We start from the raw sequence: 27,430 nt of genomic DNA, 5'->3' as shown, positions 1-27,430 counted from the left end.
ATCTCCGTCGCCAAAAACACCAAGGCGCCAAGAATACACTTATACACTGCATGCTTCGCCCCTTCTTAGGTTTTATGTTAGTGGAGATGGCCTGGAATTTTAATCTTATTTTTATATCCCCCATTCTGTCCCGCAGCAGGTAAGCCATTAACCTCAAGAAAGGTTGTATGTTATTAAAGCTCATACAAATGTCACCGAAAGTGTGTTCGTCATATAAACCTCCGTTGAGACGTTGGGGTATTATGGGACTAAAGGAAGGAGGGTGGTAATGCCGCCTTTTCGAAGCCTGATAATAGCTAAAATCACGAGGTGAAGAGGCATTGCTTGCTAACAGCTTAAATGAACCATTAAGCTGTAAAACGTAATACATGGCGATCGGGGCCGACAGCAGTTACGATTATTATACCACAGATTCTGTGCACATGATAGGTGTGCTGGAGTGGGTTAATTTTTGCTGTCTTCACCATAACATAATGGTGAAACTAACGAGCAAATAGTCTTCTCGTTGCGTGTATTCATACTTGCATGAATTAGGAACTGTTGTCCTGCGTGACTCCCGTCATAGCAGTAGCAAACACCAGCGCTATGGTCGCCGAGGCAAGGTTTACGTGTGGTAGCTGCTTCCTTCTGGCGTTCTTATTTGGTTCAGAACCGCAATCTGGAGCCGTGTCTGTGACCGTCTGTGATACCTAGACCTCGAAGGAAGGTAGACGTATTCCCATGCGTCCATTAACAATCAAGCAAATGCTGCAGCACAGCTTAGCAGTGCGTGGGTGGGTTCTTAGCGGAATGACCGACATATCATCCATGGCATCGGTGCTATCACTAGCGGTGGTCTTGACAGCAGCGTTCGTCTACACCTGCGTGGCGCTGCATGCAGCTCTCTCCTACCGGCTGTGCAATTTCGGAAGCGGCGATGCCTGCGATGGCAGCGCCCAGACTGCAGCTGCGAGCCATGCTGGCGGTTGTGGCTGCCCGATGCGGATCATTTCCTCCTGCGACCGCCCCCCGCACGTGGACCGAAAAACCATCGATCCGAGGCCGGAGAGCGAATTCACAAGGCTGCTGCTGCCGAGTCAAGGCGTGCATGCCAATGCCAGTCTGCGCGCCTCATCGCCGATTTTGAACTTGTCAGAAGTGGATGAGAGCACACAGAGAGAAAAAAAGTATGCCATCGGTGCGAGAAAGTCGGTTATGCCAAAAAACAAGTGTACGCGCGCAGTGGATTGTGCTCGCGACAACCCGTGGCGGCTGACCCCTGATGATTCCGCCAGGAAGGGTATGGTTGGGCAGGAACTATCGGGCCACTAAATAAAGTTTTCTCTCTCTCTCTCTCTCTCTCTCTCTCTCTCTCTCTCTCTCTCTCTCTCTCTCTCTCTCTCTCTCTCTCTCTCTCTCTCTCTCTCTCTCTCTCTCTCTCCTAGCGAGTAAAGGGAGCACAAACATTTGCCATGGCGCTGGGACGTGTATACTGTGCTGAAACGTGGTCAGAAGTGTCGGTCAGCGCGTTGCGTCACCCCAGCGCGAGGTGTTCATGTGTGCGCGTTTGCTTGCTTGCTTGCTTGCTTGCATGATTGTTTGCTTGTTTGCTAGCTTACGTGCTTGCCTGCTTTCACTTGGGTTCGCGCTTGCTTTAACTCGCCAGGTTGGCCAAACATTTACCGCTGTGCGCAGGCCTCCTGCGCTGCCCAGGGGGCGCAAGCGCAAGCGACTTCCGGGTAGTACAAAGCTGCGCGGGTCCCTAAGGATCTCGTGTTGACAGAAGCAAAGCGAGCTTGATGTTTCCGATTGTTTTGCGACATGGTCACCAGCCCATCCCCGACGAGTCCGGTCTCTTCCGGCGATCAACTTGGCATTAGGGAAAAAAGCTTTGCAGCGCTAAATACGTTTACAGCGCCAACGAAAGTGCCGGGACGGTGACGGCGCTCTCCCACTCGCAGGTTCACTGACCATTTGAAGTGAAACGTCTAGTTTAAACTAATACTCTAGGTGACAAGGACTTTTCAACAACAGGCGATCAAAAAATAAGAGGGACGCAATCGGCGATGATCGCGCTTTAAAAGATTAGCGAGTCCGGCGGACCGCTGGCTCGCCTGCTGCGGTGCGCCTCTCTTTTGAGTACCTGCGCACTATGCGTGCACTTTCATTAAACAGTGCTCGTTTGCATCGCCGTTACGAATACATGGTGCAGCGTTAGCTTGCCGTTTTGTTGCGTGTCTCAGTGACAAAATGCAGCGAGCGTCAGAAGCGTGAAATCTGTTTTGCGATTCCGAAATTAGTGGCGGTAAAACAAGCTAGGTGGTCGGGCGAACTGAGAGGCCTATCGCTTTCCTTGTTTGCTCTCACTTTACTTAATTACGCTCTTGCATTATGTATCCCCAGTTCGCACTTAATAGGCTAGAATGAATGTCGGCAACGTTTTGAATTGTAGGGCCGAGTTGCGTGCAGCCGATACGGCGGAGGGCTGGACGGCAAATCGGGTGGGAGGGGGAGGGGGCTTTGAACGCAAAAAAAAAGAAAGAAATAGCGAATTGCCAATAATATTTGACAATAATCTGGCGAAGTGTGAAGATGGGGGACAATTCAACTGGAAGCGACCAATTTTCTGTTCTTGTCTCGCTGCCTAACTCCATTTGGGGACAAAACTGCCGTGTCGGCGTTCAGATTGTTAGCGACGACACCTGCACTACCAACAGAGTCAGTGATGATCGTATGTAAATATGCGGGGCCGCGCGCCGTGTATGCGGCTGTTATGTTATGCAAATATAGAAGTACACATCTTTGCAGGCAGCGGGCGTGCGATTTGGTGCTTGTTTTGCGTCCTTTAATAGCGCTTAATTTGTTTATTTGACGCTATTGCCTCACCTACTCGCTAGTATACATGTACCCTGCCGTTCGTAAATCGTGCGGCGTAAAACGTTACGCAAGAATCATTTAGTTTGCGAAAATACAAAACAAAATTTTTACTCGTTTTCAAGGCGTTACCAGACCAGCAGTGTCAGTTGAGTCGGCTGCGCAATTCTTGCGTTCGCTTGCATGTTCCCGCTGAAGCAATCTTTTGCGGTTACCAGCAGCGTTCCGTGTTTATGCTACACGTGAACTTTCCATTGTCGACCGCACGCAAGAAGGAAGAACGGTAATGGTCGTCAGGAAGTTAGAACACCCGGCTGACCTGGCGATACTGTCCCGCCGCGACGACCGCGACAGCTCGCTCAAAAGAAAGCCGATATATCGGCTTGTTTTAGCGGATATTATTTTGTTTAGCCTCTGCAAGTATTTTAAGGGCTATTTCATACAGTATACAACCTACTATCACTCTGACTTGTAATTGAAAACACATGGAGGGCGGTGAGGGTCGTCTGATTTTGTCCTACCCACAGGCGACGGCCACTAGGGGCGCTGCATGTCCCCAAAACTCCAGCGCAGAAGGCCTGTCCGAGCGCATGCGAGCCTAGTTTCCTTTCTTTCCGTTCCCCCGTAGTGGCGGGTACTTCGCGCGTGTCTACATTCCGCTGGAAGGCGGTCACGTCGAAACTTCATGCATGTCTCGTTTCGCCTGCAGGCTCTTTTTGCCGGCGGTAGTTGTCGACGCTAATGTATATCAAATCAGAAATTTAGACACAACAGTAAATGTGTTTTTACCGGTAACCCCTGATAAAGAGAGTAAACACGTTCGTACATTTGTTCAAAATAATCTGTCACCTCAGCATCGCTGCTCATCCACCTTCAGAGAGTGAAATGACTCATGACTTTTTGTCAGTAGGACGGGGACATCATTTAGCTCTTGCGGGAGTGACGGTGACTAATCGGAAAGGACTGGCAGGGCTGCTATAGGTTCGCGTACAGCTCAGGGGACAGAAGGTCGCGCAGAACTCGTTGAACTTGGATTGCATAACCAATTCTGGCCGCAAGGAGGTGAACATTCTGGGAAAACGCAAGGCTAGCAGCTATTAAACGAAGTAGGCGAACGGCTCGAAGGGCATCGGTACGCATCACGATGCGTGCTTTGGGTGGTAAATCGACTCAGAATACAGACGGAAGTACCCTTCGAATGGCAAAGAGTTTCGCACGGGTCGACGAAGGAGACTGCGGAGCGTGAAATCGCGACGCCTTGCTGAGGGCTGGATGGCTGTTCCCACCGCAATTTGCTCTGAGTAAATGGCGGTTGGAAGCACTGCGTCCCCCTGGCGGTGGGTCGCAAGAAAGCTTTCCCCGTTAATTTCTCTCCACCTTCGGGTGGACAAAATTCTTTTTGCCAGTTGGCCTGTTTTTGTACTGTTGCAATTGGGTATAACCGGTTATACTACTGTGGTACCGGGGAGCTATTCAAGCTCCATTTACTCGATGTATCGAACGCTGGCGTCGGCGTATTTTATGGTGGAACTAGTTAAGGGGTGGTGATTCATTTCGGAAATGCGTGGTTGCAGAAGTGCAGATGGAGAATTACTGAATCTAACTCGTTTTGCTTGTTGTCACAACCATGAAAAAATGGCCAGGGAGTAGAACTAGCTGCGGGAATGATGGTAGCACGTGGAGACAGCGTAAGCTATAGGTCTTGATCGTCAGGCTGTCTTGGAGTGGCCAGTTGAAGCCGTATAAAACAAGCAGCAAGTTTTCGGTGGTCCCGGAGATTTCCAACAGGTGGGGTGCACGTGGTTTTTATTGCGGGAAAATGAAGGTGCACTAAAAAAGCAAACGGTTCGGTGACATCGATGGCTTATTTTACGGCGGTCGCTTGAGGTGGCAGGTAGTGAGTGTTTCACACGTTGATGTCATCGGCGTATACCGTAACTTGAACATCGGGTACAGCATGAAGGCTCCATGCCGGTAGAATTAAACCAATATTAAGCAACGTCGACGCAACATAAACTGAGACAAAGGACTCAAAAGCTTCATGATCCTTCTCACTGGACAATCTACCGCACCAGCGGGGCAGGTAGAGCATGTCAGTCTAGTTCAGGATGACCAGTTACGGTTACCAGTTACCAGTTACCCAAAACACCAGTTTTGGGTGTTCATTGCTAAGATGATGAGTACGCCCTGACTGCGGGTTGACGACAAGGTTCACGCTGCTAAAACTAAAGCAGTCATTCCTCTGCACCTAAAGACGTCCAAAAGCCGATTTGTGCAGGGTGCTAGTAGCTATGCTGTACAAGCCAGTAGGACAAGTGAGTGGTTATCGTTTTCACTTCACACTTGGAAAGCTTCGGCGTAAGCAAGACTGGCTGAACGTGTTCTATAGCCCCATCGCCAGCTTGTCAGCTTTCAGAATAGGCATTACATCCGGCGGTCAATGGTCAGGGTTGCAAACTATGCACCAAAGCTGCCGCATTCGTTGCAATTGCCCTTTCTTTCTGCTGCTCGAATTAAGTGGATCAAGCCGTGCAAGAGATCCAAGGAAATCCAAAAGTAAGAAAAGGTAAGGTGACCACAACGAAGTAGCTGTACATATCCGACCTATTAAGAGTTCGTATATGTGGGGCTCGCTTGCAGACCTGAGATAGTTACTGTTTCATGCGGTATCCTTCCAGGCAACCATGGGTTTTGCAATTGTGTGCGCACAAGGTGTGGGACTGTAAGAGCCATGAAGGCCTCATCAATAAAAGTCACACTGTTGCTGCTCCTGCAGTCAGCGTGTTCGCATGAACGTCTTATGAGCCAGCTGCTGATGGTACAGTCCTACAAGTTGCTAATATTCGCTCCAAATTTCTAACGGCAGAAAAGGTACTGTGAAGTATTTCGTTCCCCTTTCAAACAAACCTGGTGGTCGAATAGTATTTTACAAAGACTGTATACGTGCGATCTGCTGCGCTATGGGGGTGCGATGTCGCCAGGCGATGCCATCGTTTTGTTTTTGGTGGCGGACAGAACGCGCCTACCTGATTTAGAAAAATGAAACTACAGAAGTTCACGAGACATCGCACGCTATGGACCCACTGGTGGCCTAGGGTAATCCGTAGGCCCCAGGTAGGGCAGGTAGAGTTACGGCGCCAAAAACCGGTTATATGTGGCTTCGCAGGCAATACATACATACATACATACATACATACATACATACATACATACATACATACATACATACATACATACATACATACATACATACATACATACATACATACATACATACATACATACATACATAGAAAACTTCGGCTTGCCCTGATGAAGGCGTCTCTCGCTGAAACGTTAGCAGAAATCGTGGTCGCTACGTTGTTCGAAGTTTTCTTTTTAGATGCAGAGCATCTGATTCACTCGCCTTGTCCCTCCGGCGTCGTCGTCGTTGTTGTCGGCGTTGTCCACCCCTCTGCCATTCTCCTCGCCGCGCGAGCTGCGCTCTCCGCCGCTCTCCGCCGCTCACCCCCTCTCCTCTCCGATAACAAACACTCTCTCGCGAGGGGCATTGGATTGGATTTGATTTGATTGGATTGGATTGGATTGGATTGGATTGGATTGGCTTGGCTTGGCTTGGCTTGGCTTGGATTCGGTTGGAATGGATTTGGATTGGATTGGATTAAAGTGGATTATGTTGGATTGCGTTGCGTCATAGCCGCGGCAGACGCGCTGGGGCCGGCGCATGTGCAGTACTCTCTCTTCCGCGGTTTCCTCTCCTTCGGGCGCGCTGCGCATATAACCGGTGTGCCGTTCTCCGGCGAAGCAACATCCACGCTTGGCTCAAACACCTAGAGTCCACGCCGCTTTACAAGTACGCCAACGTCGTCATCGACTGGGACCAGCTTACGCAGTCCCCTCAACGTTATGCGCGCTATAAAACGCGTTCCCTTCGCCGCTCCGCCTATGCGTCGCATCTACACAGGGGTTCCCGCGAGGGGAGGTGGGAGTTTTCTTGTGTTCCCTACGATCTTCCCAGTTTTATTGCTCCCTACACACATACGTACATACATACATACACACGCATACATACATCATGCATACATACATGCACACATATACACATACACACATACACATACACATACATCATCATGATCATCACCACCAGCCTATCTACGCCCACTCCAGGGCAAAGGCCTCTCCCATTAATCTCCAATTATCCCGGTCCTGTGCTAACTGCGACAAATTTATCCCCGCAAACTTCTTGATCTCATCTGCCCATCTAACTTCATACATACATACAGCATGTGCCTGCATTTGTTCTAGTTTTAAAGAGCTCGGTTACCTCTGTAATTCCGGGGCTTCCGTGTCTCCGTGGTTTCATGCCAGCAGGCGGCGGCAAAGGCAGTATTTGGGAAGCAAATGCAAGTGAACAACGGAACTATCAGTGCCTGGCTGACTTCATTGTTTGCAAATGGCTTACACCTTTTCTTTGCGTTGAAGAGAGTTGTAAATATAGGTCTTACCAAGATACCTTGTATTATCGATGCATGTGTTTTGTTGATTGAGCGTTTTTATATTGTGTTCTTATTTATGTGTTCAAAAGCATTTTTACGCGTATGTAATTCCTGTGTGCACAAAACAAACATTTCACGTTTTGCCATTCAAATGTTCGAAACAAAGCTAGAAATTACACCCAATGCGGTTCCTTGACACTCCTAAAGGAAAACAAAATACGGGCTATGAGCCCAATAACAATTCCCAAATAAAGTCATAAATTCCTCTACACCGCTTCTGCAAAACGCCTAAAACAGCTGAAATACTCCGAATGCTGCTGAACAGGACTCCGAACGCGTCTATTGAAAACTCCTAGTTGGAGAAAATAATATGCTTACCTTGATAACTCTGATTTTAGTGTCAGTAGATCTTTACTGCGATATGCCACTAAATAAACTCCCTAAAGTAAGACTATAATCCCACTGGAAGGAGTACAGTATACTCCAACTTGGGATTGACTAAGGCTACAAGTCATTTACTATCATTTCGGCTTGTTTGTGTTCTGTGTGTACATTCATACACGTTTCAGTGATAGCTCGCAACAACAGCATAGAGCATCAATTAATTGTCTTTTCACGTACAAAAATTTCAGGAGTGTTTATCGGCGTCGAACACATTTATTCCTCTACGAAATGACGTTTCCACGAACACGTAGACACACACAAGAATAAGCATCGGTAATCTTGCGCACACGCAACATTTCCGCATCTTCAAAGACTTCAAGCCTTGGCAGTTCAAGGACGCGCTATTTACGGAAAGGTCGCAGGCGAGAAAACGAGAAATTGCGGAGAAGCGATCGTCACTTCCTTGGCTGTTTTGCACGAAAAATTTCCTGCAAAGTTCGCCTTTCTGAATGCTAATGAGAAACGAAGGTGCAAAGGGTTCGATGACGTCCTGAGTGCCGTGCTTCTTCGCCGTACTGAGGCGATTGTTTGCTCTACGTCACTCGAGAACTCAAGGCAACATTGATCAAAACGAGGTGTTTTCTTGGCTGGACACAACAAAATTTAATCCGGTTTATCTCTGCGAAAGACAGCCAACCTGTATGATAAGCACGCCGTTGACGCAAGTCGTTTTGTAGCTTTACGCGCAAAACAACATCACCAAAGCGCGATTGCGATGTTCTTGTTTACACTTAGTTTTCGTTACAAAAGTACCGTTCGGCGTTTTCTGTCGCTTTAATTTTCCGATATTTGATTCGATTCTGAAGAAATTCCGTGGTCGACGTCGTTCTTGTGTAGGTTCGTTTTTTTATTATATGTATTTAAGCCTCCCCTATTTTTTCTTTTCGAACTCAAGACTGATGGTTTCTAGTTTCGACTGCACAACTGCCCAGTCCTTCGCGTCGCTTGTTTTCTCATCGTAAAATCGTACATGAGAACTAGAATCGCTCAAATATCCAAGAGCCAAATACAGTTGCGTTCGCGGGCAGGTTGTAACCTATGCGCCTCCTCTGTTCGTGCGTGACATGAAAGCGCTTTCCATCATAACATCATTTCGGACTGCTTTCTTTGCGGGCAGATACACAGAATTTCGGCGCGTAAATAGCTTCACGCATTGGAAATCTTCAAATTTAAAGTTGCGGGCACGTCTGATGCACGGCGCAATCTCGCAGGCAATAATTCACCCCCGAAATCGTGCCATTCGCCGAGAAAAGGTACATCCTCGACTGCTTGCGCTCCAGTGCGTACTTCGCGTTTCTTGGCAGACATACATCCCTGGTATACAAACTCGCTCACTGCTCGTATTCGTGTCGTCGAGTTTAGAAAATCGTCTGGTAGGTTCGACGTTCCGACGATTTAAAAAAAAATGCACGTCAATTATTTATCACAGCGACAGTCGTAATAGTCTCCTGTATGGGTGTACTTTCTATCGGCGCGTGCCCATCCCTGTCTGGCTGTCACTATGTGTGTTCGTCTTTCTTTCGTCGCGGCATCTGCGTCTCACTCCGCCTTCCTTTGGTTTCAGCGATGGCGCTTTTAAGTATTCGCGGAATGCGATGTGTCGCATAGCTAGATCAGATCGAGTAAACAAGCGGCTACACCAATGTCACATGCTGTTCGACATAACGGAACTAAGCCCCATCTGGGTCCCTAACGACGAAAGATAACCGCCAACGACAGTTAAGACGTTTTGTTCAGGGTGTGTTTTGAGCCGGTGTTATTCGCGATCACGGTGCTTCCCCTGCCACATGACGAAAAAAATATCACAAATGGCTCGATCGTGGCGCCTTAATCTTCTTCCTCGTTGTTACGTGAATGTTGCGACGGGTTTATCGCGGATCGGCTTGCGTAAACGTTAACGCCAATGGCTTGTAGAAGCGTCGGCGTGGTCGGCTACGTACGTTCCCGCTTTGGCCGGGCGTCTGCGGAAAAACACTTTACGTCCGTCCTGCCGGGCGTTCGCATCTGGGAGGCGAGGGCGTCCTTGCGTCAGTCACGCCCTCACCTGCTCTCACCTGAGCGGCGGGCGGCTTTCCCCGTTTGCGTGCGTGGAGCGATGCGATCGCCGGCTCCGCTTTCCCTCGCACATTTTTCTTCTCTTGAGGCCGTTGGACGATCACCTTCTCTCCTAGCGTCCGTCGCTATAACAAGTAGCTGCTCTCCGGTTCTCTCATTCAGTCAGAAAAAGAAAGCTCGGCCGAGACAAGAGGTCGCGTGCTTGTGAAGCTACCGGTTTTCATCAATCTCGCGGTGTGCTGTGGTGGGCGCTTGTAACGCTGGAACAGACGGAATGAAACAGAAACCGGCCTCTGCTAGGATCCACGTTTCCTCGGACGGCAGCAAGTTCGTCGAGTTCGGCATCGTGCGACCGGCACGATGCGGCGCATCGGAGGTACAGCTTCGCTGCAGGATCACGGCAACGTCGCGGTTGTCTCCGAGGCACTGCAAAATAGCGTCGAAAACACCCAGTGGTGGCAGCAGCGTCCGGAATGGCCACTGCTACAGCGTTGCGTCCGAGGATGCTACGGTCGTTGAGGGACCAGTGTCAAGGGTGTCCGGGCTTGTCAGAAGCGCCGCGAATAGCTTCAGGTGCCTCGGCCGGCTACTGCCATCTGCCCCAATGGCCGAAACGAAGAGCGTGATCCCAGAGGACGATGAAGGCGTCCTATCCGACCTTCCAGACCAGGTGCCCGTGGAAGAAAAGGTGCTGGAATGGGCCGAGGGCGTGCTTCGAAGCGGCCTTCCCAACATCCATGTTTCCCCTCCGGACAGCGGGGACGACGGATCGGATGCGGACGACGAATGTGACGACGAGGAGGAAGAGGATGGAAGTTCCGGTTTCTTCAGCGACGACCTCAGCGAGACGGACAACGACGTTTTGTGCACCAGCGACAAGCAGATTCAGTGCTGCTTGGGACGTTACACGCTGAGCCAGTTGCAGCGGCGCGAAAGCGCTAAGCTAAGGCTCGTACCCCACTCCGAGCTTCCGGAATGGTTGCAGAACAACGAGTACCTGCTGAGGCACCACCGACCTCCCCTGATGAGCTGGCGCGCTTGCGCCAAGTCCATCTTCAGCCTCCACACAGAGAGCGGTAACATTTGGACGCACCTTCTCGGTGCTGTGGGCTTTCTAGCCCTGGGTGTTCACTTTTTTCGCTCCGACGCCGTCACCTTGGACTGGGCCGGACGACTAGCCTTCGGCGTTTACTTCGCGGGAGCAGCGCTGTGCTTAGGGCTGTCGACCTCCTATCACACCTTCAACTGCCACTCGGCCAGTGTCTGCAAGTTCTTCTGCAAGATGGACTACTGCGGAATAACGGTCCTCATTCTGGGCTCGTTCTACCCGTGGCTCTACTTCCAGTTCCTGTGCGAACCCATCAAGCGACTTGTCTACGGCTTCCTCGTGAGCGCCTCGGGTCTTCTTACGATACGCGTCGCGATGTCGCAAAAGTTCGGCGAGGCCCGCTACCGCGCCCTGCGCGCCGGCATCTTCTTCAGCTTCGCCCTGGTGTGCGGCATCCTGCCGGCGTCCCACTACGGGCTCCAGCACGGCTGGGACGACCTCATGTACAAGAGTTCCTTCACCTACATCCTTCTCATGGTGGCCATATACGTGAGCGGATGCTGCGTCTACGCTAGTCGCGTGCCCGAGCGCTTCTTTCCCGGACGCTGTGACCTCGCCTTCCAGAGCCACCAGATCTTTCACATCCTGGTGATCATGGGCGCTCTGGCGCACTACTACGGCATATCGAGGCTGGCGGCGCTGAGGATGTCTCAAAGCTCGTGTCCAGCCGGCCAGACCGACTCCCTCCTCCGGAGCCTGGCGCTTGTATGAGCAAGGCCACGACCTCGCCGAAGAGGGAAGACGTGTGATCTATATTTCTCAGGTGAGGTCACGTGGATTACTTCTTTTTTACTTCTGTAGGAAATATATGTTAGCTGCACTGTTGTTGTTGATGCGCGTGTTAATCATACTGGGCAATTTTCGACAAAACTGCGATTACCGGAGGCACAATCATTCTCATAATCATCAACAGCAGCCCATTTATGGACACTGCAGGACGAACGCATTTCCTAATTGATTTTCGATCTCTCCTGCCATCCGATGCCCCAGTACATTATTTGCCCCTGATGTTATTTAGTTCAAACTTCGATTGAGATCATTGTTGTCTTTTACTTAGAGCCTATAGTCTCTTGATTTTCTCTTGCTACGTGATTGGCCCATCTGTTGCCAGTTCTCCGCACTACATTACCGGTGCAAGTCCACTTCTATTAATTTGAGTTGTGACTTCTTCCATCCAAGTAGGTTCGCTCTTCCTATATATCTAAGCGTCACATCTATCATTCTTCTTTCCGTAGATTGTGGGGCTAACCTTTCACGGCGCCATGTTTCTGCCCCATAAGTCATTACCTTCAGTGTTTATTGGCTGTACGTGGTTCTTTTCGGTGGCAGGGTCTTCATTATTTTAGAGCGCTTGCCGAATTCTCCCTTACCCAAACTAGTTATACGGTAGATTTCTTTCTCGTGGTTGGGGCCTGCCACCGACAACCTGAGTCATACATCAATTCGATTTCGAGAAGTTATCGAGAGCTACAAATCATTCCGCTGAATGAAAAATTCTATTGCATCAAAATTGGAAAACCTTGCTTGTCGAAATTGACATTCAACAGTAACCCGTTCGATAGGAAATTTCATAGGATGTGGTTTCGAAAAGTTGATAATGAAGGCTGAAGGTGCACAGATGCGGATTTTTTAAGCGCTGGGAGCTCTGTTTTAGTAGACAACCTTTCCTATCATCCGGAATTTTGGTGGTAAAAGCGTTGTTGCTTTTCTGTGAACCGAAACAACGTTAGTTTATCAGGTGAGGCCACATATGACCCCTGATTGCTACCGCGATGCTATTCTGGGCCGCAAGTCTCGATGCCTACGCTATTCAAGGTGGACGGGGGAGGACGGGACAGAGATGTCAATCGTCTGCTGCAGCGACGGCAACTACGATAGCGATCCACGCCCGACGACCTCGAGTGATACTCTCTGGTCAAGGTTTCCAGCAACTCTTGCTGCGAGCGCGAAGTGGGGCAGTGCTGGGAAGCTCTACCTTGGCCTCGAGGGCACCAGTGACCCTGATTAAAAACCCTGTAAGCCTGTAGCTGTGCGAAACCGAAAAAAACGATACGGGGTGGCGCGATCAGATAAGAAGCGAGAGCGGGTCCGCAGGGCTTGATGCGCTCATTAGTATCCGTTTTCACTGTGAAGGAAGGATCGCTGACGAGATTCAGGAGTAAGTGAAATGCTGAGCGTCGTAAACACCAGTGATTTCCTCGCGAAGTCTGTTCGGCGTTATTGGTTCATCTTGCGCCTTTCATGGGGCGAACCTGACAACACGTCCCCCACAGCCGGCCCGAGTTCTGTGTGCTACTTATTCCCGGCTGAAAACAACGCCATTTCTAAATAATTTGCGACCAGTGGTCACCAGGTTCTTCAAGCCAAGGATACCTATAAAACAAAATGCGAACACACATTGAACATTTCAGGCCAGTGTGGCATTCCGTACGATCATAGTTCAAATCCCACCAAGCACGAAACAAACACAATTGTCTTTTCAACAGCTTTCCTTAAAGAGTGCGTGATTGAACATTTATACCAGTGTATAAAGCACATACTCAGCTTTTTTTCAAGCTCCCAATGCAACTAACACACCTAAACGAAGTGTATTTATTTAGTACAAATGCTGCAAAAGGCGTACACCCTGCCAACAGGGGCTGTCAAGATGTGTAGGGAGAATGCAGGCAATGGTCAATCTGAGGTAAAATCTGTAGACAACCTTTGCACAATTCTCAGGAGATCCATAGACAGGCCCACAGTTTGCAGGTACGATTTGATCGATTTGATGGTTTGGTTTCCCGCACTTACAGAGAAGCGCCCTCTTTCATCGTTTATTTCTCTGACTCCCCCTCCCCTTGCCGCCCTCCCCAGTACTTCGACGTCACTGACCACGTTCCATATGAATGGGCTCACAGGGCAAAAGGGGGTGCCTCGAAAACGCACCGAAGTGTACGCAAATTGCGAGCGTATCACGTGCACCCGACACCCCGGTATACTATAGGCCGGTCGGGGGGCGGGCATGCAGGAAGTACAAGCCGCTGAATCGCCGCCGCGGCGGCTGACAAGGCGTCAGGGGCTTCGCGGAATCGCTATTTTCAATTCTCCCGCCCGTAATTCAGAACCAATGTGCGGCTGCCGCTTGCTGCCGGAGATAAAAGTTCGTGTCGGACCGCGTTTTCCTCGCGTCGTGTCCACTAGTAGAGTACGCCATCTTCCTGTTTGTTCGTTTATTCTGATTTCCTTTTCTCCTGCTGCCACGAGTGACCCATTTCCCGTGAGGCCACGGAGCCGTACATAGGTTGGTGCGCACTCGTGCGCACGTTGACTTCCTTCCTTCCTTTTATAGCCGAATGCGGAAGCTTTAAGCCGGAGCCTTCCCCTCGTCTCGTACGCGAGCTTACGCGCGACCTCCCGAAGCCATGAGAAAGAAACAAAAAGATTAAGTGTCCAGGGACAACCAGAAGCGCGCGAAAGCAGGTATTTGCTGAGAACAGCACAGGGCTAAAGGACTTATTCTTGTATATTGCTCCTTGAGAATACACAGAAAGCAATTGCAAGAGGAGTCGGCTTTACACACACACAAACGACAGTGACGTCTATAAAAAGCAAAAAAAAAAACATGTTCGAACAAACGGCTACACAAACAGCCACTTTCGGTCGCACAACTGAAACCTCGGGCTTTCAATTTACAGAAGGGAATTTCGTCTTTATTGGAGAGGAGGCGTATAAGGAGTTTGTTCACGTGTAAGAAAGCTTTCGCATTTGGATGCTTTCGGCGTCTCAGTGCGCGCGCAGCAGAGCGCTTTTGAGAAATCGAGTCAGTATTACAGGCTAAGATGATTTGTATAGGCGTCCATCGGAGGTCGTTCAAATTTAGCACTCGGTTCCTGGGATGGCGACACAGCGCTGATAATACGGTAGCAGTGCACCTTTTACAAGGGTACCATCAAAAAGAACTTACCGCCCATGAAACGCGTCGTTCATTGTCTTCCACACCGGCCGTCGCCGAGTCCTTGCGCTGGAGGGAGATAATTCGTTGTTCAGGCTCCTTCACGCGATACGCCGAGCTACCTTGGCTGTCAGACACGCTCTCACGCGCAAAGAGGAAAATTGCCACCCTCGCGGTTTCATCTAACGTTTACGCATATGCACGCTCTTTACGGCATGGGCGGCCGTTGTCCGCTATAGCTTCCTTAAGCGTGAACCGCGTGGCGCTGACGTCATAGCGCTACAATTAGGACCTTGGTAATTGCCGGTCACTTTACAAATAGACGAAAGAAACAATGTTCGCCCAAGCTTCCTGATAACGCTTGACATCATAGAGGTCTCGAAGGCGTTTTTCAGGGGTGTTTGACTTAAAAGCGCCCTTGTTGAGCTCTTTAGAAAGGTGCGGCCTAGTTTATCGCACTGGGTTCATTTCTGAACTACTTTTTTTACTGTTTGGAGGCGTTAGTTTCTCTCCTTTCCCAGCGCGATACTGCCGGTGAGTGCAGTACGGTGTTTATAAACACGCCACTCACAAGCATGCCCGTTTTGTTTTCACTATACAACGCGTCTTACAGCACGCCGAAATCGGGGCAAGAGTTTGCCGTTAGCACTGAACCAATGCAACTATGAAACTGGGCCAACCGCACATTACCTGAGCACAATGGCACCTCAGTGGAAATCAGATACAATTAGCCAGCTAAGAGGCTAACTACAGCTTTAAGAAAAAAAATTCTGTGCCAGGAATGTGCTTTAAAGTTCATTCATCGTTGTGGAATCCGGCCTCTGAATTGTGCAATTATGATGAGAAAACAGCAAAGTGCCCTCTTGTAAAGCGAAGTTTGGTGACTGTTAAAATACGTGGACGTTTTGTTTTTATCCACCGATTTCTATGACGGTACACGCTACCAGAACTCGAGGTTAAGCTGAGTGCATTAAGTTTCCCATTTTGAATTCTTGTTGTTTAGCCTTCCTTAGAGAAAGCCCAGGCGAACAGGTCGGATAAAAATCTCGGTGCAATACGTGGACGAAAAGAACACGACCGCGAACCCACTCTCTTGAGATTGTTGCCCCACAAGTGTTTTCCCACCCAGTTTGTTTGCATCTCAAGTAAAACGACCAGACGGGAAATACGGCCAGCCGGGACTTGGCGAACTGCCCGGACCGGCCGCGGCAGCTCTGGCGACGTCACTGCTGACGAAAGCACCGACCTTGAAGCGCTCTCCCAAATGAAATACCTAGCTTCGGGTTTTTTTTAACTTTTTTTGGCCGCGTTCCCTTTAATCGCGCGTACATAACAACGTCTTCATTGTGTAACAGAGTTGCACGACGCGGTCAGGGCGTTTCAGTCAGACTGCTGACGTAGCGGTCCGAAAGTTTATGACGCTAAAGTAGTTTGCCGCCACATTGTAAATAATTTTTTTTTTCTGGGGGGGGGGGGGGGGGGGGACGAAAAGAGGTGGGCTTCTTTTCTTTCCTCCCATCTTCCCAACGTTTCCATATTTCTGTTTCTGTATAAAAAAAGACGAAACTGTTCACATATGAATCCGATGGTGGCCTTGACGCCTCATTCTGTTATTTCTATATATATATACATATATGCTTTCCTGCTTTCCTCCACCATTTGAGAGAGGAAAGCAGGAAAGCAGGCCTAATGCAGGGCGGTGTTTATTCCGGCGGTCGTTACTAAGCAGCCAACCGAACCAACGAACTCAGATGATGATTAGGATCGCGCGAGCCCAGCGATACGATGATGGCACCAAACGATGCGTGGGCGAGACGATGCTAATGATAGTGTGTTTGGACACAATTGAGAGAGTGACCACTCAAGCAATCAATGTGAAGACAGCGCTCACAATATATATATATATATATATATATATATATATATATATATATATATATATATATATATATATATATATATATATATATATATATATATATATATATATATATATATATATATATATATATATATAACAGCTCGGGGGCGGAATGACCTGACTCGCGTCTTGCCCAAGCAAGTGCAATGCATACAGGAATTCGAGGAAGAAATATATTTTTCTCGTACGTACAACTTTGATACTGTACTTGCTCTGTCAGCAAATGCAATAACAGCCTTTGTAGCTTCCTTTTCACCTGCTTAATCTCGCGACCCATTGGACGACCGCTACTCCCCCTCGACCAGCCAGTAACACCGAAACTATTTATCGATTCAAAGCCTACGATAGCCTTGTAACGTGTGTCAGACCCATTTTGAAAGCGAATAATGAGATCTTGCGGAACGTGAACTTTATAACTGCGCGGTCTTCTTATCACCACCGTTGGAGCCAGATGAATACCCATACATCGCCGCTTTTTTTTTCTCTTCCATTTCTGGCAAAAGTCACCTGCTATTTTGTAGCCGTTCATTATCTCTTCACCAATGCTTGAGCTTGAAGACACTATCGCTAGGTCTCTCTCTGCCGGTTTCAAAGCCTTCAATAAGCATGTCTGTAAAATCTGATGAAATGCTTTCTTAGCGATCAGGGTAAGGTAAAACAGAACTGATTTTGAAATTAAGGCCGCATCTGTTATTTTAAGCAACGACGCCCCATGGCGAGGTCCGACTGACGCCAGATTTAACATTCGCGACTCTTTATCTCGAGTAAAGCTTCCGCGTACATTACACATTCAGGCCTGCAAAATAGATTCCTAAACCAAGCTCGTATCTGTTATTCAAGTAACGACGGCCCCTGCAAAGTTCGGACGACACGACTTCCGATATTCGCGACTTTTTACCACAAAATCAAGGCATCGCGTATATTATGCATGTGGGATTACAAAACTGATTCGCTAACTAGGCCTACATCTCTTACTTAAGCGGCGAGCGCGCCCGTCCAAAGTCCGAACGACGCCCCTTTCAAAATTCGGAACTGTTTACCGCAACTCTAGGCCGCGTGTGTATTGCGCCCCTGGGGTTACAAAACTGATTCGCAACTAGGTCCATATTTCTTATTCAAGCGACGGCGGTCCACGGCAAAGTCCGACTTGCGTTATGCATTTGGGATCACGCGGCGTTCGAATATCGGCGGCCGCCTCGTGCCCCGCATCGGCACCGACACGTGCACGACCCTGTTGGAGTCATTTAGCGATTGCGTAATTGAGTGCGCCAGTATCAACACCTCGAATCGGGAGACGCTGTCACCCGTAAAGGAGGAAGTAGCGGGCTCCGCTTAGAGAAGTCGCGAGCGACGCGGGGGTAACGCTCCTAGGAGGAAATGTGGAAACCGCAGCGTCGATAGAGCAGGAAGAAGGAAGGAAGGAAGCCGCGGAGAATGCTTTGCTTTTTGCCGCCTCCGAGTACACGTGGAGTAATCTTGTCTCTGTAACCGCTGCCGCAGTTATGCTCGGGGCCCAAAAAGAAGGTCAAGTATAGAAAGAAAAAGTCGGTCCTGTTTTAGAAAACAGCGTCGTTACATCACTTGAGATTCCTTCCGGTAGCTGTGTAGACGGCGGATGTATACACACGCGGACCGGGTTGCGTATGCAAGCGATAAGTGCCAGCTGCCACGCCCACGCGAAAGTCGAGACTTGCGAGATGACGGACGTTTTCTTCCAAGGAGATGAAAATGCTGGACGCCTGATTCGATGATGGGGGTTCACTCACCTCGCCCACGTACCACGGTGGAGTTACATTTTTGTATTTGCACTTCAACGCGTATGAGGCTCACCCTGGGAAGGCCGCACTACTTCTCGCTGTTATATACTTCCAGGCTACTGTTTACGCGGGCTACACTACTTCTGGAAAAAAAACTTGACTGAAAGCTATTAGTTTACACGGAGGCTTATTTCACGTTAACAAAACGCCTTACAGATGACCAATTCCGTATTTAGTATCATCACATTCAGTGCTCCTGAACTTCAAGAAACTACTCGGTAAAAGCCGCGTGTCGCCTACCAGTGTAAAATCAAACTTTACTATAGTCACTACTCCGTCACAACAGGCCTTAACCGATTTATTATCCATAAATCCGCGAAAACTGCGTTATTTGAAACGTCACAGAGAGCAGTGAGAGAATGTTGGCTGCAAAGTGTGGTATTGGGCTAGTTGGTGATTCATCTTAACAATACAGCGCGACAGAAACAACGCGAGGCACACAGGACGAGCGCTGACTTCCAGCTGAATTTTTATTACAGAAACAAGCCATATTAATACATATTAATTGCTTCATCGTAGGTGTGTGCATCCGTGTTTGTATTAATATGGCTTGTTTCTGTTATAAAAATTCAGTTGGAAGTCAGCGCTCGTCCTGTGTGCCTCGCTTAAGTCTTTGTTTCTGTCGCGCTGTATTGTCAAGATGTTGGCTGAATAGTTAATGGCCGTTTATATAATAAGCGCTTGCGCTACGAATACCTATTTTGGGAGTTTTTAAGTGATGTCATGCTCGTGCCATGTGCGCCCCATTTCTGGCCCCCCTGCGGCGATACATTGAATTTTGTAGACACATGGTGTCCCACGAATGCTCGCCGTTCCTGGGATGGAAAGACCGTAAGACCGTGCAGTTTCGGCGGGCCCGATTCATTTATTCTGTGCGTAGCTTGGACGTACAGTCATAGACAAATGAAATGTGTCCTCTGTCGTTTTTTTTTTTTTTGGCGCTACACGAAGTCATAAACCAAAACACACAAAACTGAAAAATACTGTTCATGATGGTCCAATAATAGCGCGCTATTGGTATATTTGGAAAGCCACAGCTCTAAACTCTGTTGCTGTCATTAAGGCACGCGTCAATTTGACCTAAACAGAAATGGAAGAACTCGCGCTATTTGTCTGTTCTGGTTCGTATTTTCGTGATCGCGTTTTATTTTTCCATGACTGTGAAGTACACACTTGTGGCGCTACTATGCCTTTACAGATCTTGACGAATACATAGTGCAAAAAGAACGAGGACAGAGAGAGAATACACAACACAGCGCTGTGTTGTGTGTTTTCTCTCTGTCCTCGTTCTTTTTGCGCTATGCATTCGTCCAGATCGCCACACCAACTTGCCCAAGAATCCGTACTAGTGACCTTTACAGATCCTTCACGTAACGTTACTGCGTGTGTTCAAGATGCATAACTCTAGTTCCTATCGTAGCATGCGATGAAACAAGCCTGCTGACATTGTTCCCTTCCTTATTTTTGCTATCTTTCTGTTATCAGGTTGGAGGATCCAGGACTCAGACACTCGACCAGCGTGCCGAGGGTATACCTCCAAGCTGACGTTTTCGACTGCGTGTCGTCGGAGCAATCTTTGCAAGACGGCCACCTATGCTAGTACGTGACCAACCAAGGACATCAGAGGATACGGCCGTCTTGGTGCCGGCTACACCCGAGTCGCTACAATAGTGGTGAAGTCGATAAACAACCCAACATCTTTTTCTACGTGCCCTGGAGTACCATGACGGAGAGTTAACTTCAGTTATCACTCAATGTACAACGTTGCCTTTCTATCGAATGAGTTATCAAATTGCTCGCCTCCCTCATCATATCTGAGACGATGTTAGCGCTGCATTTTTTTTTTGCATGCGCGAGGGAGAGAGAGAAAATGTTTAATGAGATTTATAGGGCAGGAATGCATTTTAATTCCAGGAAGCCTTACGTGCGCGACACTTCTTTCTCTGGAAGAGAACTTGGATGTCATGCTCCCATGTTTGAAAATAACTCATTCCCATCGTGAACGTGTGAAACACAAGCCACTTTTAACTGGACTAAATGTGTGATGTTTTGCAGACAGAAAGGCAAGAAGAAATCGCTTGTCTGTGTTACACGCCACGTATGTGCCACTCGTGGGTGAAGTCGGCAAGTCGTTGGTCTTTGTTCAGCGGTTAACTGTGCATGTGCATGCTAGTTTGTGCCGAGAATTTCGGGACACTGCCATAACCTGTTGCGGCCACTGCCAACACCTTGTATTAAATACTCCACAATTCTTCTGTTTGTTCGTCATTGTTAAGCAGTATTTTGTTGGTGCTTCACTGCATCATTCGCTAATAACTGTGCCAACGGCGCTCTGTACGCGATTCTCTCCATGCCAAACGGAGTATGTCGAGTAGAACTATGTATATAAAGAGCTAAGCACGAGTATGTGTTTCATGTTCTCATGTAAATTAATAAATCGACATCTTTTTTCCACACTGACAAAAATTTTATCAATGTTATGGAGATTGTCACCGGTGCTCTATACACGATGCTCTCCATGCCAAACGTAGCATGTCGAGTAGAACTATGTATATAATGAGTTAAGCACGAATATGTGTTTGATTCTCCTGTAAATTAATAAACCGACGTCTTTTCTCCACACTGACACACATTTTATCAATGTTATGGTGATTTTCTTGTTTATTCATTGTTTAGCATCAGTATAAATAAATTATATTTTCATCAAACCCGGATATCTCGTGGTTCTTCTCTTTTGATCAACCAAAGAACTGTGTTCGGTAGTCTAGACGGAACTCCTCGGTAAAGCATCAACTTGTTACGGCCACGAAGATTTAAAAAATTTGACTCATCCACGCACGCACATTACCCAAAGTACACGACTGCAAAACGTTATTAACGCTCCACGCGGTGTTCGTTAATTTCAGTGGGTTTAGAAGTTAGCAACCAGCTTCGGTTTGGAATCAGTGCTTCGGGAAAATCTAGGCCACTTTATACATACATACATACATACATACATACGTACATACATACATACATACATACGTACGTACGTACGTACATATATACATGCACACATACATGCATGCACACATACATACATACATACATACATACATACATACATACATACATACATACATACATACATACATACATACATACATACATACATACATACATACATACATACATACATACATACTTATGCGTCCACTACACGCTGTTCAATACATGATGGCAGGACCATGTATCGTTCAATCATATCAGTGCTACACTATTCATTTGGAGACGCTAAAATGTGAAATGGTCACTTTCTTTGTGATCACTGTAGGAAAATGTTGATATAAGCCTTTCACATTGCCGTAGCTCCATAAAAAGTCCAGGTAAATGCACGTGCGGCATGCACATGTGCATGCACGCTCCACGGGATCCTGTCGACGATTCCCAGCTGCGAGATCGACCGTTTACCCCCAACTCTTGCGTCAGCAAACGAACAACCTTACGTTGCCCGGTGCATTCCATTGAATGCACGTTGAACTTTCCCACAGACAAATCGACAGATATTAGTCGCATTCTGTGTGGACTGTTGTGAGCGTGTGCAGAATATTCGCTTTCTTTCCATTCCTTTCTGTACGAACGTTACACTTAGAGCGCATAAACCTGACCTTGAAAGTAATTGCAGCGCGCGAATCTCTACATAGTGCGAATATGTCCAATCGCGACTTACGCGGTTAGTGCGTTTGACCACTCAATATATTTACATAAAGCCAACTGATAAATACGAATACAGACAATATAATTCGGCTGAACGATATGAAATAATCATGAACCACTGTGTGGGGTTTTTTTTTTTCGTTTATCTTTTAAGAGGAGGTTCGCTGGGCGGTACAGGCTAGCGCTCCACTAATCTCGGAATTTTCGTGCGTGAGTGGCGGCCACTTCTATCACAAATTTGACAAAGCACGCACAAGCACAAACGCACACCCTCTTTACTAAAGAGTAAGACCCAGGGCTGACGGGACGGCAATGAACCACTCAGCCACAAACCAACTTCGCTTAATAAAACTTTTCGTTTTATGCGGAATTTTTGCTTTAATTGTTGAGTCCAGGAGGCAAGACAATTTCTCTCTCCAGGAACCAGAAGACGGGCGGCAAGGGCCGCGGGTATCGATGTTGCAGGAGATGGTGATGGTCACACCCGCCTGTGGGAAAGAAGCAGGACAGTTAGGTGTAGATATGACGTCATGCGGTGCCCCTTTCTTTACCCTGGTGCGCCGCATGCCTTATCCCCCATCAAAGGAGAAATTTTTCGGTGAGCCCCACACGCGACTATATTTACTCTCTGCCATCGCCCTTTTTCACCAAGAATTAAACTGCCATGTTCTTTTTCCCAGAAGTGTAGGAATACCGGAAGGCAGAGTAAAAGTTAATTGAAGCCTTAGAGACTTGGCTCAGAACTACGACACCGCAGAGAACTGTTAGGAGATTTTCTGTCCTGTCACTCCAATATACACTTTTTACTGAAAAATACTTGTATTCCAGCAAGCTTCCTAGCAGCTCCAACGAACCTTCCTGTAGGTTGCTAACAAATGGCAGCTAGAAATATTGTTCGCGCTCTGCTGGAGGGTGGCAAGCTGGCCGAGTTGGTATGATGTGTACGAACAGAACAAAACACCCACAAACACGACGAAACACACAAGCACGACAAGCACAAGCGAAAACACGACAAAACACAAGGAACGATAGGACGCAAACAATCGAAATTTCTTCCTCTTGGGCATCACCCAAATCTTCAAACTATATAACGCAAAACAGCTCAATTCTTAGTTTATTGGTTACTGTTGTCCCCTTCATGCGCGTACCTATGTTTTAAAGCACACAAAATTAAACCCAGTTACATGAAGTGTGAAATCTGGTGAAACAGCGGAGCTGTGGTCCTCTTGTCAACGGGCGCTGGTCCGAGAACGGAAGCGCCGTAGCCGCGCGAATTCTACAGTTCGCGCAAAGGAATCGGCAGCTAAACGTCAGCAGCGGGAGTCTCCCTCCCCTGCTTGAGGGGGAGGAACCCGCCGATGATGATGATGATGATTATTGCTATTGGTTTCCCCTTTGTAGCGAGGTGATGACATGTCATCTTACCAAAAAGGACTAATATACCCATGCTCTACACTCTCGGTTTAATACTAGCGCTGCTTAGGGCAGGCACAAAAGCTTATTAGGCACAAAATACTTTTTTTTTCCTGTTACAGGTGGTAACTATCCTAGGCAATATTCCCCTCTCTGCTTTTCGTCCACCAGCATTCTAATCTTCTTTTCGTCCCCTCGACAGCCTTGAAGTTAACTTCCTCTCTGATACCCTTAAATCCTAGGGCTTCTGGAAGCCCAATATTCCCTTCATGTAGATTTGGATTATTACTGTGAGATTACTACTGCGAGGTTACCGCGCCCTCTGTCGGTGAGCCCGGGAACCGGTTTCTGCGAGGCCGCCTGCGTGATGCACGACCTACAGCAGACTTACATATTTAACATATCTTACATATCATACAGCAGACTTACATATCTCTCTGATTACATATCGGTGTCGAACATCATTTCCAAAGCCTGTGGAAACCACGCTTGTTCGGTAAGTGATAGAGTGAGAATAATGACCGCCGGCGCGGATGAGAGACGACAACCTAGTGTGTCAAAATTCAATGCGTGTGGCCCTGCGGAAGATTTTTTCAGCCAGTGCCAATGAGGTTCTCGCAAATGACTCTGAGACAGAAGAATTAATAAGGAGATAAGAATGTTATTGTTATCGCCACTAGTACATGCATGGTACGTTAAGCCCTAAAATTGAATTTTGTGGGAAGTGTATGCATGCCTGTATAAACACTACGGAGATGGGAGTTGGACTTGTTAGTACGTTTGAAACAAAAGAGGACAATGTAATAACGAAATACAAGGGGAGGAGGTAGACAGGCACGGAACTAACGAGCAACTTATCAGTGCCCTGTCTGTCCACCTTCTTTGACGGTTTTCCGCCATCGTACTGCTTTGTCTTCCCTTGATGCGCCGCTTCCGAAACTGCCAACAGAACCGGTGGGTTAACAGTGGACTGATGCTTATATACCTGCATACTAATGCCGTGGATGGAGTTCGTCGCTGTTCTAATGTTTCATTTCACTGAGTGATACTTTTAATCAGCTGAGGCACTTATAACATTTCGTGTTCCCCTCATTTCAACCTCACTTGTCCCAGCAAGACTGAGCCGATTTTGCTGAGGCAGTGCACCCCTTTGTTCCAAGCATCCTCGATCGGATCCTTTCCTATCTGTGAGGTCAAAGAGCATTAAGTCTGCCCTCGCATCCATGTCGGCTTGTCCCATAGCCCGGCGCTCACACTGGGCGGACATTGCCGCAAGGAGTGATGATATTTGGAACGCTCTACGCAACGTAGCGCATGCGTGTGCACTGTACGGTCACCCACCAGGTGCAGGCACGCCCGCTGGCTGTCCCGGTGTAGTACTCCGCTGCGTGCATCTGACGCGGGCTCAACGCGCAGGCGGTGTGCATCACGGAGGCTGATCCCGCAGGAGTAGTCGCCGGAGTGGCCGGGCAGAGCGTGCGCCACGTACAGGGTGTTCATCTGCGGCATAGACGCAAACAAAACACCCCTTTTGAGATGGCACACCGAAGGTTCTGAAGCGAAAGTTTCGTTACTCTAATCTGGGAAGCAAGACACCGCAGTGGTAATGATAAGCCTTCATTTCTTGTAAAAATAGCAGCGGCTTCGGATGGACTGCCACCTTTGAGCTGCTATACTAGACGTTTTTGACAGGCATTTGGTTCAAATGCCATTTGAGTCAAAGGAGCACCACCAACGACCTTTGAGGCTCTCGAAGTCCTTTGAAACCCGAACGCTCGTACTCTCGGGTGCAGTTTCCGCATTCCATATTTGCAAAAACACTTATTTACGAGTAAAAATTTGTTTTATAGTGCACGCACTTACTAATTTTTCACTTGCTTTGTTTCCTATCACTCAGTCTACGATTACAAGGTATACCTTGCAACTCTGAACACCATCGATGCGAAAAAAAGAGAGAAAAAAGTGCCCCTTTTGAGCATGTTTGGTGCGCGTTTGTAGGTTATTATCAAGTTTAGCACCAATAATCGTGTTTTCTGGCCCAGTTTAACTCTAAAATTACATTTTTGTCACGTTACGAGCTCAAAACTGGGAAGCAGTGGTGACACCAAAACATTGTGGGTGAATGCGGAAACTTTTAGTTGCCTTCCAGAATTGTGTGTAGATGGGCGAAACACCTTCAAGGTTAAATGCCATTGGAAATTTTACAGGTCATTCGACTCAAATGCCTTTCCAGACTCTTGTGTTGCACAGTTATCACTCACATGAGTGGAATATTCTTCACACCACTCCTTACATACTTAGTTCCTAAGAGGACCAAAAAGTGTCAAATTTCTGTGCAAACGCTTTGAACTTCAAGTTAACTATTGACTTAAAACGAAGTGCAATTCCATCTGAGCCGTAGGTTACGCAGAAAGTAATAAAAAAACTGTGGTTTGATTCCTCTTTCATGGGAATCGGTAAAGCACGAAAGTGAAATGTGCAGCAAAATCTGCGGTTCAGCATGATTTGCGGGTCTGCGGCTGTCTTGTGGGTGTGCTTGGTGAGTGACGTCCTGCTGGCGGGTCGCTTCGGCAAAGGTGTACTGGCGTCATTTCGGTGACGGATAGTACGTCAGTGAAATCTTGGTGTACCCCGGCATAAAACACCTTCGTGTTCAAATATAAAACCCGAAAACAAACAACCTTAAGTATAACGTACTCTTTAGTACTTAAGGTTGCTTCCCCTCAAGAAGACCCCGTATGCAAGGGTGCACCCTTTACAGGTCGATTGCTTCGTTGAACTGGCGTCATTTCGTTGACGGATATGGCGTCATTGAAATCCTGATGTATCCAGGAATAAAATATTTTCGTGTTAACAAGCATGCGTTTGGTTTAACAATGCAACCAGGCCGAAAATGTTCCTACAGCTCCTGAGTTAGAATCCCAGGCTTTCGGCGTTTACCCGAAACTGAGCTTGTTTACACACTACAACCAATAAACAACTTAACTGGCTCTCAAATAACAAACTTGTGCAGCTTGTTCCTAATAGGTGTACTAACACAACGACACAATGGCTGTTCCCCCCTACGATCTGCAACTGATTTCGCCCCGTGCTACCTGTTTCAAGGGTTTATCCGAAATTTTGATTTTTTTTTTTGGGGGGGGGGGTGTCAAAAGCCTCTGGGTGTGTTTGGGGGCAGTTTGGAGGGGGGTGTATAAACCCCTGGGTAGGGTGCTTATGGTTGTGGAAACTTTTTTTCGGGGGGGGGGAGGGGGTTGAAATCCCTCTGGGGGGGGGTGTTAGATGGTTGTTGGGGGGTGTATAAATCCCTGACCTGTTTGCATTTGCGGACTCTTTCGCGTTACGTTTTTAGGGAACACATCTGCCGTTGGAGATTCTTCTTCCTACCTGCTACACTTCCGTGCGCTAAGTTCAACCATGGTGTGTGGGCTGGACTCATCAGTATAAACGTAGCTTATAAACACAGTTGGAATGATCCCTTAAACGCAGTTGATGGCCCAACGTGAGCCTCAGCTGCCCCCCCCCCAATTCTCAGACCTCGTTTTAACTATGTAAACACGTAGACCAGCTACGCTGTTCTGGACACGTCGACATCCTTCTTTACTGCACCTCGAATTTGAGCGATGTTATACGTGATGGTAGAACGCGGGAAATAGGTGCTACGGCGGCGGCGATCAAGCGTGTCTTAGGACA

The 27,430-nt window shown here is 47.9% G+C and overlaps 1 protein-coding gene and 1 pseudogene across 2 annotated transcripts in view; one reads left to right on the top strand and one right to left on the bottom strand.

Annotated features, from left to right (window-relative positions):
- Positions 1-9,993: 9,993 nt before the first annotated feature.
- Positions 9,994-21,342, top strand: LOC144174754 (adiponectin receptor protein 1 pseudogene; annotated as a pseudogene). Its single transcript, XR_013323517.1, has 2 exons — positions 9,994-11,722; positions 20,114-21,342. The product of XR_013323517.1 is annotated as an adiponectin receptor protein 1 pseudogene (transcript).
- Positions 21,343-25,083: 3,741 nt separating this feature from the next.
- The window catches only part of LOC144175302 (protein sax-3-like), a 28,518-nt gene continuing 26,171 nt past the window's right edge, over positions 25,084-27,430 (bottom strand). The window contains exon 7 of the mRNA XM_077704385.1: positions 25,084-25,237. Within this exon, the coding sequence (XP_077560511.1) occupies positions 25,164-25,237 (74 nt within the window). The 3' untranslated portion in view covers positions 25,084-25,163. The remainder of the gene's footprint in view (positions 25,238-27,430) is intronic.

Source organism: Haemaphysalis longicornis, unplaced genomic scaffold, assembly GCF_048455015.1.
Source record: "Haemaphysalis longicornis isolate Haplotype H1 unplaced genomic scaffold, Haemaphysalis longicornis Haplotype H1 scaffold_3, whole genome shotgun sequence".
NCBI classification, from domain to species: domain Eukaryota; kingdom Metazoa; phylum Arthropoda; class Arachnida; order Ixodida; family Ixodidae; genus Haemaphysalis; species Haemaphysalis longicornis.
Note: the sequence above shows the minus strand (reverse complement) of the source record. Positions and strands in the feature narration are given on the sequence as shown.